General features: G+C 44.9%; 2 protein-coding genes across 2 annotated transcripts; both read right to left on the bottom strand.

Annotated features, from left to right (window-relative positions):
* Nucleotides 1-314: 314 nt before the first annotated feature.
* LOC308576423 (olfactory receptor 1B1-like) lies at nt 315-2,215 on the bottom strand. The gene has a single exon (XM_081175791.1). The coding sequence runs from the start codon at nt 1,414-1,416 to the stop codon at nt 421-423; it is 996 nt and encodes a 331-aa protein (XP_081031917.1). The 5' UTR covers nt 1,417-2,215; the 3' UTR covers nt 315-420.
* A 9,735-nt stretch (nt 2,216-11,950) lies between these two features.
* On the bottom strand, nt 11,951-12,931 carry LOC308576554 (olfactory receptor 1f45-like; the record flags this gene model as incomplete). The annotated part of the gene is made up of 1 exon (XM_081175960.1): nt 11,951-12,931. One exon carries the CDS (start codon nt 12,929-12,931, stop codon nt 11,951-11,953), a length of 981 nt encoding a protein of 326 aa, XP_081032086.1.
* Between the last annotated feature and the right edge of the window lie 1,812 nt (nt 12,932-14,743).

Raw genomic sequence — 14,743 nt, 5'->3', positions numbered from 1 at the left:
AGAACATATGTTTCAAGAAGACTGGAAAACATTTATTGAATATATGGAAAATAACTGTATACAGCTGAAAACGCTGGCAGCATGAAGATAAATTCAACAGAGTAAATAATTTTTGATGGATGTAAAAGTGGAAAACTGATCTGAATGGTTACAGTAAAATATGCCAGGATGTAGGATACGTAGAATGAACCATGGAAAGAGAAGAAGGGAAATCACTGGATATTTTAAAGTTTGTAAGATGTTTATTTGAAATCGAAAAACTGAAACTTTAATAAAAATTATTATAAAAGAAGAAGAGAGGTGAAATACAAATATTTGAATGAACAAATGAACGTACATTGAACAAGGTTCCATTATTCCCTTTAGCCATCCACATCTGAATCGGATTCAGTACATCATAGCCTGTTAACCAACCTCTCACTATGACTGTTGAAGAAAGACCCTCTTCCCCAGGAGACCCCACAGAGCTTCCTTGACATCTTTGTTCCTGAGGCTGTAGATGTAAGGGTTGGACATTGGGGTGATGACAGTGTACACCACAGCAAAGACGGCCCCTCGCTGGGATGAGTAGCTGGATGTTGGCAAAAAGTAGACAGCAATGATAGCTCCATAGAAGAGGGTCACCATGGTGAGGTGGGAGCCACAGGTGGAGAAAGCTTTGCGCCTCCCCGATGAAGATAACTTCATCACAGTTACCACAATGCGGACGTAGGTGAGGATGACTAACAGAAAAGGTCCAAGAACGACGATGACACCTTCAAAGAAGATGACGGCTTCATTGACACTGGTGTCTGAGCAGGACAGCTGCAGGAGGGGCTGATGGTCACAAAAGTAATGGAACAAGTGGTTGTCCCCACGATAACTGAGACGCAGGAGGAGGCTGGCATGGAGCATGGAGTGGAGAGTAGAAACAATCCAGCAGCCAGCTACCAGGTGTCCACAGACCTTCTGATTCATTACCGTAGTGTAGTGTAGTGGATTGCAAATTGCAACATAGCGATCCAGAGCCATGACGCTCACTATCAGAAGGTCAGTCACGCCAAACACGTAGAAGAAGAAGAACTGAGCCATGCAGCAGTAGAAAGGGATAGTCTTGGAAGTGGAGATGATGTGAGCCAACATCTGAGGCACAGTGACTGATAGGAAGCCCACATCCACCACTGAGAGGCTCCGAAGCAAGAAATACATGGGAGTCTGGAGTCGGGCATCCAGAGAGATAAGAATGATCATCATGATGTTGCCCAGAAGTCCTGCTCCATACATCAGCAGAAAGATTAGGAACAAGAGTGGCTGCTCTTTAGGTTGGGCAGAAAAACCCAGAAGGACAAACTCGACGATGTCTGTGCCATTCTCACAGTCCATGGGACCTGCAGAGAGAAACACACCACACAGCTGGCATGAGCCAAAGGGCTTCATAGCATAGTTTCCTGCCTAGAGGAAGACCCATCTAACACAACACTGAAAGGGATGGTTCAGTGGTTAAGATTGCAAATTTTGGAACGCAGATTCTGAAGTTGAACTCTCAGTATGTGAATTTTGGCCTTTTTACACTTGTTGAGCAGTCTTTTTGTTTTGTGTTTTTATCAGGTGGAAAATGAGGAATGCCATTAACAAACTGTCAGCTACCAAATACTATCAAATCCTTTGGATACTGTCCATCATTACATATCAAGAATAAAGTACTGTCAACATTTCTAAATACGATACCATATAGAGAATCAAATATTTTTGCTTGATAAATATTCTGGCATAGCTACCGTTAAATACTAGGTGGTCATTTCCCCCCTCATTCAGTTGTTTGGATATTGATAAAGGTCATCTCCTCCTAAACCAGAGATGGGGGACTTGTCATCTTCCAACTGTTGTTGGACCTCAACTCTCACCTGCTCCAGGTAGCACAGCCAACAGTCAGGGATGATGGAGGTTGAAGTTCAACATCTGAAGGACACAGGTTATCCACTCCTACTCTGAACTATCCTTTCCTGCTTACAATGATTCTCCAGTTTTGTTGCATTATATCTGGCTAATGACCACCAGTCACATTCATTGTTTCAACACACTTATTCGTTCGTGGCTCCACCTTGACAGTTTTCATAGGATGGAACAAGAAACAACACGCGACAAGCATGTGATGACCTGGTGCATTTCCCAATTCTTAAAATTATTTTATAATTATTAAAAAATGAAAAAATTCTTCAGGGCTGCCTTTAATGTGCTTTCAACACATAATGATGCATTATATTGTGTAAAGCCATTGGTTTACCTTGCCCAGTCATCTCTACTGTGACTGGCAGCAGTGTCCCAAGATCTCGGGCCGAGATTGCCCCCAATGAGTCAATTTAAGAGTATTTGTCGTGATCGTGAATCTGCGGAACAAAGTAACATATTCACATGGCATGCATTAACTTTTGCAACCTGATGATGCCATGGAAAACCAAGGCAATAACTGATCAAAGAAGAATCTGACAGATTCAGGGACCACAGGGCACATGTGAATGAAGTATAGAGAGGGAATGACTGAGTGGGGGAAAGTGGATAGTCATTTAGCCCTCTGCATCTTACTAGACAGTCAAGTGCAGCAGCAGATATATAGACAGAAGATGGGGAGGGAGAGAGAGAGGGAGACACAGAACATATTTTTTGGGGGTGGTGAGCCATGTTTTAAAATATGGGTTTGCTGTTATCACGTCTAGTAAGATCACATCATAGTCTGATCACAAAGTTTCATGGATATTGAACTGGGTGTAGGGATGTGTGAACATGTCCATTTTGGTTCCTTTGGTTCCTATAATCTTAAATTCAATTCTCTACATTCCTACATCAGTGTGCTTTTTATTTTATGTCTGTGTGATAATTCACCAGGATTTTAGTGCAATTTCCCCCCAGTTTGCATATTTTACATGCATGCTTTTACAAAGCAAATTGTAATGCAATTTTGTATGCTCTTTTTGGTAATATATGCATTTTTTATGAGCACTTGCCTAGTAAATTCATTTTTGTACACATTACTTGACTGAAGAGCCACAATGCAAAGTTCAGAGAAGCATGAAATTTGAAGGATGGCTGTGTTTCAGTTTTCAGGTGGCTTCTGAAAGTGTGGATTAAGTAGCCCACCCTCTTCCCGCAATAACTCTCGCTCTCACTCCCTAATCTCCCATGGACCCACTCTCTGCCTGCACAAGCTCCCATTAAAATTCTTGCTCTCCTGCTCCCACCAGACCAACCCTTTGCCCATGCAATTTTGAGGAGGAGCCTGAATATGTGAAGCCCAAACAGGACAGGGGACACTTTTCTCAAAAAAGAAAAGAAAAAGACACTCACATTTTTTTAGGGATGGGTGGCAACCCTAGCTAACACTTGCTTTGAAGTATCATTTGAAGTATCATGCAGTATCTCTGCACACAAATCAGAATGAATGCTAATTAAATGCCCATTATCATCTAATCTCCCTGCAAATTAATAAACAGGTTTTCTGGAAGCAGTCTATTAGTCTGCTCCAGTGCAAACAATGACGGGGGCTTCCTGATGACTGTTTATTGTAGGATCAGCGTTCCTCATGCATGCAAAAGTTTGGGGGTTTTTTTGTAGAGGACACACCACATTGTTGTGATATTTCAATGTCCCATTTGCAAGTTAAGCCCTCATTTGAAAGCACCCAAAGAGGTGGAAGACTGTGGTAAGCACTTGCAGCCCCCCAAATGGGGCAGTATAATTCACAATAACAAGCTTAGGATGTGAAGGTGAGCAATCAAGCTGAAACTACAGCACATATTAGAGGTCTTCTACTGTCCCACAATCACTTTACCTATTTTGTGCTCCCATATATCAAATGTCCACATTTTACATCCTTGTGCACAACATATCCACAGGCTTTCCATTCACAGATCTCTGTTGCTCATGCCTATAGGAATATACACAAGAGCATTTTCTCTCCAAACTATTGCTGGGCTGATCTTGCATCAGAAGGGCTGCCTTGCCTTGCCTTGGTCTGGGCCAGACAAATTCAGTCCCACCACAGACTCGCATTCTGTCTCATCTAGCTGATGAAGGTCTAAATAAAGGGTGCCTAGCACACTGTTACAGACATTGTGTTAAAAGTTAATGGGGCATCAGAGACTGTGGCATGCCTCAAGATAGTAACTAAATCCATCCTTACCTGCCTCTGTTTGGATGCTCTTAACTCCTCGCCCACTTGATCTTCAGGCTTGAACAAAAGCACTGGGTAAAATGGAACAAAACCCAACAGAACTGCTTTGCTTAAGTATCTCTAAGTTCTGATAAGAAACAGGAAGGGTCTTGTTAAAGGATTTGCATTGGGAGCCTGTAGAGATCTCTCACAAGCCACTTGAGAATAGCTGCTCTTCAACTCTAAAAAGAAAACTTAGCAATCGTGTTCTATATATCAAGTATAAAAATTCCACCCTTTCCCCAGCTTATGTTTCCCCCCATAAACTGGATTGTATCATATCTGTTTACATGAAATCAGGCCACCAAAGATTGCAACAGACTACAACCGACCTTGCTTTTTAACCTCTATGGATTCAGCTAGACTGGTAACGAAAAGCAATTTATATGTGTTGTATGTGCGATATGAAAGGAACATTTCGTACAAAGATTACCATAATAAAGGAAAAAAGTGGTAAGGACCTAACAGAAGCAGAAGGCATCAAGAAGAGGTGGCAAGAATACACAGAGGAATTATACCAGAAAGATATGGATGGCTCGTACACCCCAGGTAGTGTGGTTGCTGACCTTGAGCCAGACATCCTGGAGAGTGAAGTCAAATGGGCCTTAGAAAGCACTGCAAATAACAAGGCCAGTGGAAGTGATGGTATTCCAGCTGAACTATTTAAAATTTTAAAAGATGATGCTGTTAAGGTGCTACACTCAATATGCCAGCAAGTTTGGAAAACTCAGCAGTGGCCAGAGGATTGGAGAAGATCAGTCTACACCCCAATCCCAAAGAAGGGCAGTGCCAAAGAATGCTCCAACTACCGCACAATTGCACTCATTTCACACGCTAGCAAGGTTATGCTTAAAATTCTACAAGGAAGGCTCAAGCAGTATGTGGGCCGAGAACTCCCAGAAGTGCAAGCTGGATTTCGAAGGGGCAGAGGAACCAGAGACCAAATTGCAAACATGCGCTGGATTATGGAGAAAGCTAGAGAGTTCCAGAAAGACATCTACTTCTGCTTCATTGACTATGCAAAAGCCTTTGACTGTGTCAACCACAGCAAACTATGGCAAGTTCTTAAAGAAATGGGAGTGCCTGATCACCTCATCTGTCTCTTGAGAAATCTCTATGTGGGACAAGAAGCTACAGTTAGAACTGGATATGGAACAACTGATTGGTTCAAAATTGGGAAAGGTGTACGACAAGGCTGTATATTGTCTCCCTGCTTATTTAATTTATATGCAGAATTCATCATGCGAAAGGCTGGGCTAGATGAATCCCTAGCCAGAATTAAGATTGCCAGAAGAAATATTAACAACCTCAGATATGCAGATGACACAACCTTGATGGCAGAAAGTGAGGAGGAATTAAAGAACCTTTTATTGAGGGTGAAAGAGGAGAGCGCAAAATATGGTCTGAAGCTCAACATCAAAAAAACAAAGATCATGGCCACTGGTCCCATCACCTCCTGGCAAATAGAAGGGGAAGAAATGGAGGCAGTGAGAGATTTTCCTTTCTTAGGCTCCATGATCACTGCAGATGGTGACAGCAGCCACGAAATTAAAAGACGCCTGCTTCTTGGGAGAAAAGCAATGACAAACCTAGACAGCATCTTAAAAAGTAGAGACATCACCTTGCCAACAAAGGTCTGTATAGTAAAAGCTATGGTTTTCCCAGTAGTGATGTATGGAAGTGAGAGCTGGACCATAAAGAAGGCTGATCGCTGAAGAATTGATGCTTTTGAATTATGGTGCTGGAGGAGACTCTTGAGAGTCCCATGGACTGCAAGAAGATCAAACCACTCCATTCTTAAGGAAATCAGCCCCGAGTGCTCACTGGAAGGACAAATTGTGAAGCTGAGGCTCTAATACTTTGGCCACCTCATGAGAAGAGAAGACTCCCTGGAAAAGACCCTGATGCTGGGAAAGATGGAGGGCACAAGGAGAAGGGGACGACAGAGGACGAGATGGTTGGATAGTGTTCTCGAAGCTACCAGCATGAGTTTGACCAAACTGCGGGAGGCAGTGGAAGACAGAAGTGCCTGGCGTGCTTTGGTCCATGGGGTCATGGAGAGTCGGATATGACTAAACGACTAAACAACAACAACAACATGTGTGAAATAACATTGTGCCACCAGATGGTGATGTGGAGTCCCGTTTTTCTCTGCCTTTTTTCCTGTTTAAATTTACAACACTTTATACTGAAACACTTCTGCCTATGTCAGGCAGGGCAGGGCTAAGACATTTTGGCACCTGAGCTGAACCATGAAATGCCCCCACTGCAGGGAGGGGTATGAAGATCTACATCAGGAACAAGGTGGGGGGGATATATATGGGGGGCAAGGGAGAAGTGAAGAGCTACATTTGGAATAAGGGTGGGAATCAAATCAGCCTTACCCAGTGGATGAACTGGGCATCAAAGGCCGCTGCAGTGGGAGTGGGGCCTTCTCTGAATCACACCAGAGGGGTGCAGATCCCAGGAGACTCCAGAGGGCAGCTCCCACCATTTCCTCCCTGGGGGTGGGAAGAGGCCAGCAGCACCTCCTATTAAAACAGTAAAAGTGTGTTATATTAGGGAATGGGAATGTTGCTTTGCAAATGTGTTTATTAGTAAATTTTCCATATTAAAATGTATATATGGGATACCATTGCACTAAAATACTGCAGACATTCATTTTTCAATACAATGCAACCAGGTGCAGAAATATCACGTGACATCATGATGTCAGGATGAAGCATTTGCCTTTGCATACTAGCTTGCATCAAATGATTCACTTCCTGCTTCTTGCTTTCAGCAAGTATTGGCTGCCCTTGGATGCTCTGAGCAAAAGGCACCAAATGCAATTCCCACTTGCTAAGGAACCCCCAGGAGTGTTCTTAAAGTGCACTTGAGAGCCAGCGTGGTGTAGTGGTTAAGAGCGGTAGTCACGTAATCTGGGAAACCGGGTTCGCGTCTCTGCTCCTCCACATGCAGCTGCTGGGTGACCTTGGGCTAGTCACACTTCTTTGAAGTCTCTCAGCCCCACTCACCTCACAGAGTGTTTATTGTGGCGGAGGAAGGGAAAGGAGAATGTTAGCCGCTTTGAGACTCCTTAAAGGGAGTGAAAGGCAGGATATCAAATCCAAGCTGCTCCTCCTCCTCCTCCTCCTCCTCCTCCTCCTCCTCCTCCTCCTCTTCTTCTTCTTCTTCTTCTTCTTCTTCTTCTTCTTCTTCTTCCTTTGCAACCAGGCCTTTGTGGGTGTGATTGGGGCGAGGTGGCCTCACGGGCTGAATTGGAACCTCTGGTGAGCCCAGTCTGAGGTTCCTCATCTCTGGTCTACATGAAGCCACTAGGAGACATCATCCTGAGGTTTAGGCTGAGACTCCATCAGTCCATGACACCCAGCTCTCCAAAAAAGAGGATTTGCATAACAGTTGTACGTGTTAATTTATATGTATAGGTGTAAACTTGGATATAGTTACTATCGTTTAAACAGAAGACAACAAATCTCCCCAGCCATTGCAGGTGACCTGATCTGCTGTCTAGGTGCTAGTCGTGGGTAGGCAGCTTCAAGGGCCATCTACTTGCTCTCCCCTTTGGGGTTAAAAGCTAAAGGTAAAGGGACCCCTGACAATTAAGTCCAGTCATGAATGACTCTGGGGTTGCGGTGCTCATCTTGCTTTACAGGCTGAGTGAGCCAGTGTTTGTCTACTTATGCAGACAGTTTTTCCAGGTCATGTGGCCAGCATGACTAAGCCACTTCTGGCAAAACCAGAGCAGTGCACGGAAATGCCATGTACCTTCCTGCCGGAAGGGTACCTATTTATCTTTTTTTTTTATGATATTTATTGGAGGTTTAAAAATTACAGAAAAAAGAAGGGAACGAAAACAATAAAAAGTTAAACAAAACAGAACAATACCTTACAACACATCAAAAAGAAAAAGAAAAAACAAAAAGCAATACAGGAAAACAACAAGAAAAACAAAAACATTTAAAAAAACACATCCAATATTTCCGTATCTTTACCTTTCATTTACTAGTTTCATCGACCTCCTCACACCTCCCTTTTTGTATTCTAGTTCAATTATCTATTTCAGCAAATCCTTTCCATCTTTCTCAATTTTTGTTCTATAATTTATCTTAACACAATCTAACCTTAAATTTTCCACTTTAGTCCATTAACAATCTATTTTTACTTAATTCTTTATAACATTTCTGCTAAAGCCATATAGCTTCATTCCAGCATCCTTCTAACATTCATTAATTTTGCAATATTTCTGTAAATATTTTATACTTAACTCCTTATAACATTTCTACTAAAGCCGTATAATTTCATTCCAACAATTTTTCTAACATTCATTAATTTTACAATATTTCTCTAAATAAATTTTTTAAAAAACTTTTTCCCAATCTTCTTCCACCGTCTCTTCTCCCTGGTCTCGGATTCTGTCAGTCCTTTCTATCAATGCCATATGGTCCTATTTATCTACTTTAAGGTTACCTGACTTTTTTCAAAGATTCTGGGGATACTTCTTTTTTTTGAAAAGAGAAAAAAAAGTTATTAAAAAAGGTGTTTTGTAAAAAAATACGAAGTAATATCTTCTCTTCTGTGGTCTCTTCTGGCCTTCCTCTGCGGCCTTCCTCTGGGCCCTGGCCTGCTCTTTTGGAGTGCTAGCCGCCATGGAGTGGGCTCGGGTCAGGCCTGGGCTCAGCCATGTGTCCTTGCCCTCCCGGTGCTCTTCTACCTCTTCTCCTCAGTGGCGGCAGTGGCGCAGCAAGGTCGGGGCTCCCCTCTTTTTTCTCCTTCCTCTTCCTCTCTCTTCCTTCTCCCTGCGTTGGCTCCGGGGTTTTCCTGGCCCCGGAGCACTGCTGGGCAATAGGCTGGGTGCTCTCACTCCCAGCTCGATTTAGGTCAAGGGGGGGGATCAGCGGGTTTCCCAGTTGACGCACCGGGCATCCCTGGTTCCCCCTTGGCAGTGGCACTGGCAGCAGCAGTCTCAGCAGCCCGGAGCCAGCCTGGTAGCGCAGTTGGCTCTGGCTGGCTTCAGGAGCTGTTCGCTGCCATGGCACCTGCCATTTTGCCTTGCCAGAAGTCCCCATATGATGTGTCTTGTGCCGCTGAACCAATCACGAAACATTAATTCCCTACCAATAAGTCTATAACACTTAAAATATAAATCCGGGGACATTCCGGGGATGGATTTTGTCCAGGGACAGATTTGTAAATCGGGGGACTGTCTCTGGGAAACGGGGATATCTGGTAACCACAATCTACTTGCACTGCGTGCTTTTGAACTGCTAGGTTGGCAGGAGCTGGGACCGAATAATGGGGGCTCACCCTGTCATGGGGATTTGAACTGCTGACCTTTCGATCAGCAAGCCCAAGTGGCACAGTGGTTACTTATCTTTAAAATGGACTTGGAGCCAGACAGCCTTTCACACAGAGAATGCCTTTCAACAGAGGACTTTAAAGGAGGACACAGTAAAGGAGGACCACTTATGTACATCCTAGGCAGATGGTAGAGATTATGATGTTTCTGAACTAGTATCAAGGAGTAGCCTGAACAAGTGGAAAATTACAGTGGTGCCTCGCAAGACGAAAATAATCCGTTCTGCGAGTCTCTTCGTCTAGCGGTTTTTTCGTCTTGCGAAGCAACCCTATTAGCGGCTTAGCGGATTAGCGCTATTAGCGGTTTAGCGGCTATTAAAGGCTTAGCGGCTTAGCGGCTAAAAGGCTATTAGCGGCTTAGAAAAAGGGGGGGGAGCGAAAAAAAGCGCAAGACTTGCAAGACGTTTTTGTCTTGCGAAGCAAGCCCATAGGGAAATTCGTCTTGCGAAGCGCATCGAAAAACGGAAAACCCTTTCGTCTAGCGGGTTTTTCGTCTTGCGAGGCATTCGTCTTGCGGGGCACCACTGTTATCCAGCAGGACAGACATACTATTTACTGGAGAGTCACGAGTCCTGGAGAATGTGTATGATGGGGTTGCACTTTGCTTTATTGCTTATGGGTACTCCAGCACTGCCTGAGATTGCCCAGGTGTTTGGGATGGCTTCTTAAACACTTTTGGTTGGTGTAGCTGTTCTGTCCTTTTCCTGGAGAAGTCAGACTTGGCCACAGTCATTCATGTGTTGCACACCAACCCAATCTCCCACTGGTGCAAGATTCCAGGAGTTCTAGGCACTTACTCAGGGTTCACATTCCTCGGAATGAGGGACAGATGAGACTGTGGTGTCTTTGTGATATATGGTTTTTTTACACATGCTTCTCCCATAGTCACAGCCTTGGATTCCAGCAGAAATCAAGCATGTCTCTCCCTCACAAGCTTCAGCCTGCAGCCTGCTTCTAGCTTCCAGTTCACACACACACACAACAAACTCTGGCTTTTGTCTTTATAACCAACAGCAAGTTGAGGGAGAGGGCCCACCCATTTGTCTTCTGACACAGAGCCACTTCCTTTGTTACCTTAATGACCCATACTTGGGGAACCATTACCTCATCAGGAAGCTGGCCTGGCTATTCCAGCAACTGAAACCTTGCTGGATCCATGAATTAAGAGAGTCTCAGGCATGCACCCTGCCCCCAACTCACAGCACATGTATTTATGATATGCAAATTAGACTAATTAGACTACAATAATACAACGAAAGTCAAGTGCATTTAAAGAGTGTTTAGAGATTTCAATTGGTTCAAAATGTGGCTGCCAGAATATTAACTGGAGTTAGTCGCACATAATATATAACTGTTATGTTGCTTTTTAGAATTGTAGAGTTGGAAGGGACCCTGAGTGCAGGGGCGTCTAACAGGTTGATTATGATCTACCTATCAATTGTGGGATGTACCTGGTCGATCCTGGTCGATTGCGGGACCCTGATGCCCCCCAACCCCCCCAAAAGGCTCAACAACTTTGGCTGACCCTTCTCCCAAAAAAACTCAACAATTTCGGTCAATTCAATGGGTAGATCACTGCTAGTTTATTTATACTGGGAATAGATCACAGTCTCTTGGAAATTGGACACCCCTAGTGCAACCCCTGCCATGCAGGAATATGCAGCTGTCCCATACTGAGCTCCATCATAGAGAGGAGAGGTGGACTTACAGAGAAGGAAATTGCCATATCATCCATAACTGGCAAACACCACTCTGCTGTGTGATGATGAGTCATCTTCCCTTGGAGTAATTTCAAAGCTACTCCATTGTCCTACAAAAAGTTGGATTTTCTGAGTGGGGAAGAAGGCTAAACAGGGAAGGCATACCTGATATCAAGGAGGTTCCTTGTCAAAAGTAGTTGAGCAAAATGTGTCTTTCCCAAGTGTGGAAAAGTCAATACAGTGGTACCTCGGGTTACATACGCTTCAGGTTACATATGCTTCAGGTTACATACGCTTCAGGTTACATACGCTTCAGGTTACAGACTCCGTTAACCCAGAAATAGTACCTCGGGTTAAGAACTTTGCTTCAGGTTGAGAACAGAAATCTTGCTCTGGCAGCACAGCAGCAGGAGGAGGCCCCATTAGCTGAAGTGCTTCAGGTTAAGAACAGTTTCAGGTTAAGAATGGACCTACGGAACGAATTAAGTTCTTAACCCGAGGTACCACTGTACCAAGTGTGGTTGCAACTCTAACTATTTCTAAGATTGCTGCTGGTTTGTTTAGCAGCCGTAGTTGGTGTGCAACATTAATCTTTAAATTGTTTGGCGTTTTTTATTGATTTTTCTAGCCGCCTTGATTATTCTTTTTATGGACAGAATTTTTTAATATATCAACATCACCACCATCAGCAACACACTCAATAGATTCATGAAAAAGACACTGTGCCTTTTCCAGGTGCCTGCTTCCTCAGAAAATCTCTGATCCTGCCAAGAAGCCTCCGTGCAGCTGCCTTTATGTCCTGATTCCTCAGGCTGTAGATGAAGGGGTTTAGCATGGGTGTGATCACTGCATACAAGAGAGAAATGACTGTTCCTTTCTGGGCTGCGTAAGCAGAGGCAGGCTGGAAGTAGAGGGAGCTGATGGTGCCGTAGAACAAGACCACTGCAACCAAGTGGGAGCCACAGGTGGAGAAGGCTTTGCGCTTCCTAGCGGTAGGTGGGACTCTCATGATAGCACAGAAGATGTGGATGTAGGAGATGAAGATGAGAACAAAAGGCCCTAGGATATCCACAACTCCCTCTGTCTGCACCAGAATTTTTATGAGCCCTGTGTCAGAGCAGGAGAGTTCCAAAAGAGGATAGACGTCACAGAAGAGGTAGGGGATCTCCCTAGAGGCACAGAAAGACAGGCGGGATACCAGAAGCGTGTAGAGCAAGGAGTGGAGAGCGGAAATGATCCAGGACCCAGAAGCCAAAATGAGGCAGCACTTGTGGCTCATCAGGGTGGTGTAATGTAAAGGGTGGCAGATGGCCACATAGCGGTCATAAGCCATGCAGGCCAAGAGGAAATTATCAGTGTTGCCAAATGTCAAGAAGAAATACATCTGGATCAAGCAGCCATTGAAGGAGATGGTCTTGGTTTCGGACATCAAACTCATCAATATCTTAGGAACAGTGGTGGAAGCAAACATGGCATCTGCCAGCGAGAGGTAGCTGAGGAAGAAGTACATTGGGGTGCGACGGAGGTGGTCATCAAAGCGGATCAGCAGGATTATCAAAAGGTTCCCTAGTAGGGTTAACAGGTAGATGAAGAGAAAAAGAAAGAAGAGGAGACTCTGGTGTTCTGCTAGGGCAGAGATACCCAAAAGGACCATTTCAGAGATGCTTGTCTGGTTCTTTCTGGCCATTTTACATCTGTAAAAGGGAATGAGAGACCAAGATACCGTTTAACTGCTGCTGTGCAACCTTGCAACTTATCCACACAACGAGAAGGGTTCGGTTGGGTCTTGCTTACCTGCAGCAGTTCACAGATTTCCTTTTGGAGAATGTGGCAGCTGAGCTCACAAAAGAAACACACACAAAAAATTTGAATCAAGACTACAAGCTACTTCACATGTCTGTGTGGCAAAATGTGTGAGCCACTTTACTGAGATAGGGTTGTATTTATTGAGTACATTTATGTCCCATGGTGTGTGTGTGTGTGTGCCAGGAAGGCCGTTGCCCTGGGCGCACATTGGGTGCCCCCCTGGCACATGAGCACCCGCCCATCAGCAACAGGCGCTGGGGAGCACAGAAGATGCTCTTCGATCTCTGTGCCCAGCCCCAGCCTGGTGTACAAATGCCCACCTGGCAGCAGTGAAGGCTGGGGGCACAGAGGATGAAAATCACCCTCTGTGCCCTGTGCCTGCCCATCAGCATCGGCAGGGTGCACCCACTCCAGGCGCTGGCAGATGGTGCTATGCCCTTCCTTATATGCCCCTATTTATTTTCTTCCATCCTGGTTCTTAAGGAGATGTAGGCTACATTCATGCCATACATGTAAAGCATGACTTCCCCTGAAGAATCCTGGGAATTGCATTTTACCTTTCACAGAACTACAGTTCCCAGCATCCTTTGCAGTTCTCAGGTTTCTTTGGGGGAAGTCACTTTATTTTACATGGCCCAAAATGCCCCCATTCTCCTATAACATCAGGGCTGCTTCCTTCCTGTTCCTTTCCTCCCTATATTCTGGGCTTTCCCACACCTCTTTTTATGTAGTTTCAGAATACAACAACAACAACAACAACAACAACAACAACAACAACAACAACAACAACAGCAGCAACTTACTATTTATACCCCGCCCATCTGGCTGGGTTTTCCCAGCCACTCTGGGCGGCTTCCAACAAAATATTAAAATACAATAGTCTGTCAAACATTAAAAACTTCCCTAAACAGGGCTGCCTTCAGATGTCTTCAAAAAGTCTGGTAGTTGTTCTCTTTGACATCTGGGCATTCCACAGGGCGGGTGCCACTACTGAGAAGGCCCTCTGCCTGGTTCCCTGCAACTTGGCTTCTCGCAGCGAGGGAACCGCCAGAAGGCCCTCGGCACTTGACCTCAGTGTCCAGGTAGAATGATGCTCCTTCAGGTATACTGGACCGAGGCTGTTTAGGGCTTTAAAGGTCAGCACAAACACTTTGAATTGCGCCCAGAAACATACTGGGAGCCAATGTAGGTCTTTCAAGACTGGTGTTATGTGGTCTCGGCAGCCACTCCCAGTCACCAGTCTAGCTGCCGCATTCTGGATTAGTTGTAGTTTCTGGGTCACCTTCAAAGGTAGCCCCACATAGAACACATTGCAGTAGTCCAAGTGAGAACATGCACCACTCTGGCATGACGGTCCTCAGGCAGGTAGGGTCTCAGCCTGCATACCAGATGGAGCTGGTTAACAGCTGCCCTGGATACAGAATTGACCTGCACCTCCATGGACAGCTGTGATTCCAAAATGACTCCCAGGCTGCACACCTGGTCCTTCAGGGGCACAGTTGCCCCATTCAGGACCAGAGAGTCCTCCACAACTGCCTGCCTCCTGTCCCCCCAAAACAGCACTTCTGTCTTGTCAGGATTCAACCTCAATCTGTTAGCTGCCATCCATCCTCCAACTGCCTCCAGACACTCACACAGGACCTTCACCGCCTTCACTGGTTCTGATTTGAAAGAGAGGTAGAGCTGGATATCA

Source organism: Podarcis bocagei (assembly GCF_964188305.1).
Source record: "Podarcis bocagei genome assembly, chromosome: 17".
In the NCBI taxonomy this organism is placed as follows: domain Eukaryota; kingdom Metazoa; phylum Chordata; class Lepidosauria; order Squamata; family Lacertidae; genus Podarcis; species Podarcis bocagei.
This window is presented reverse-complemented; position numbering and strand designations above follow the sequence as displayed.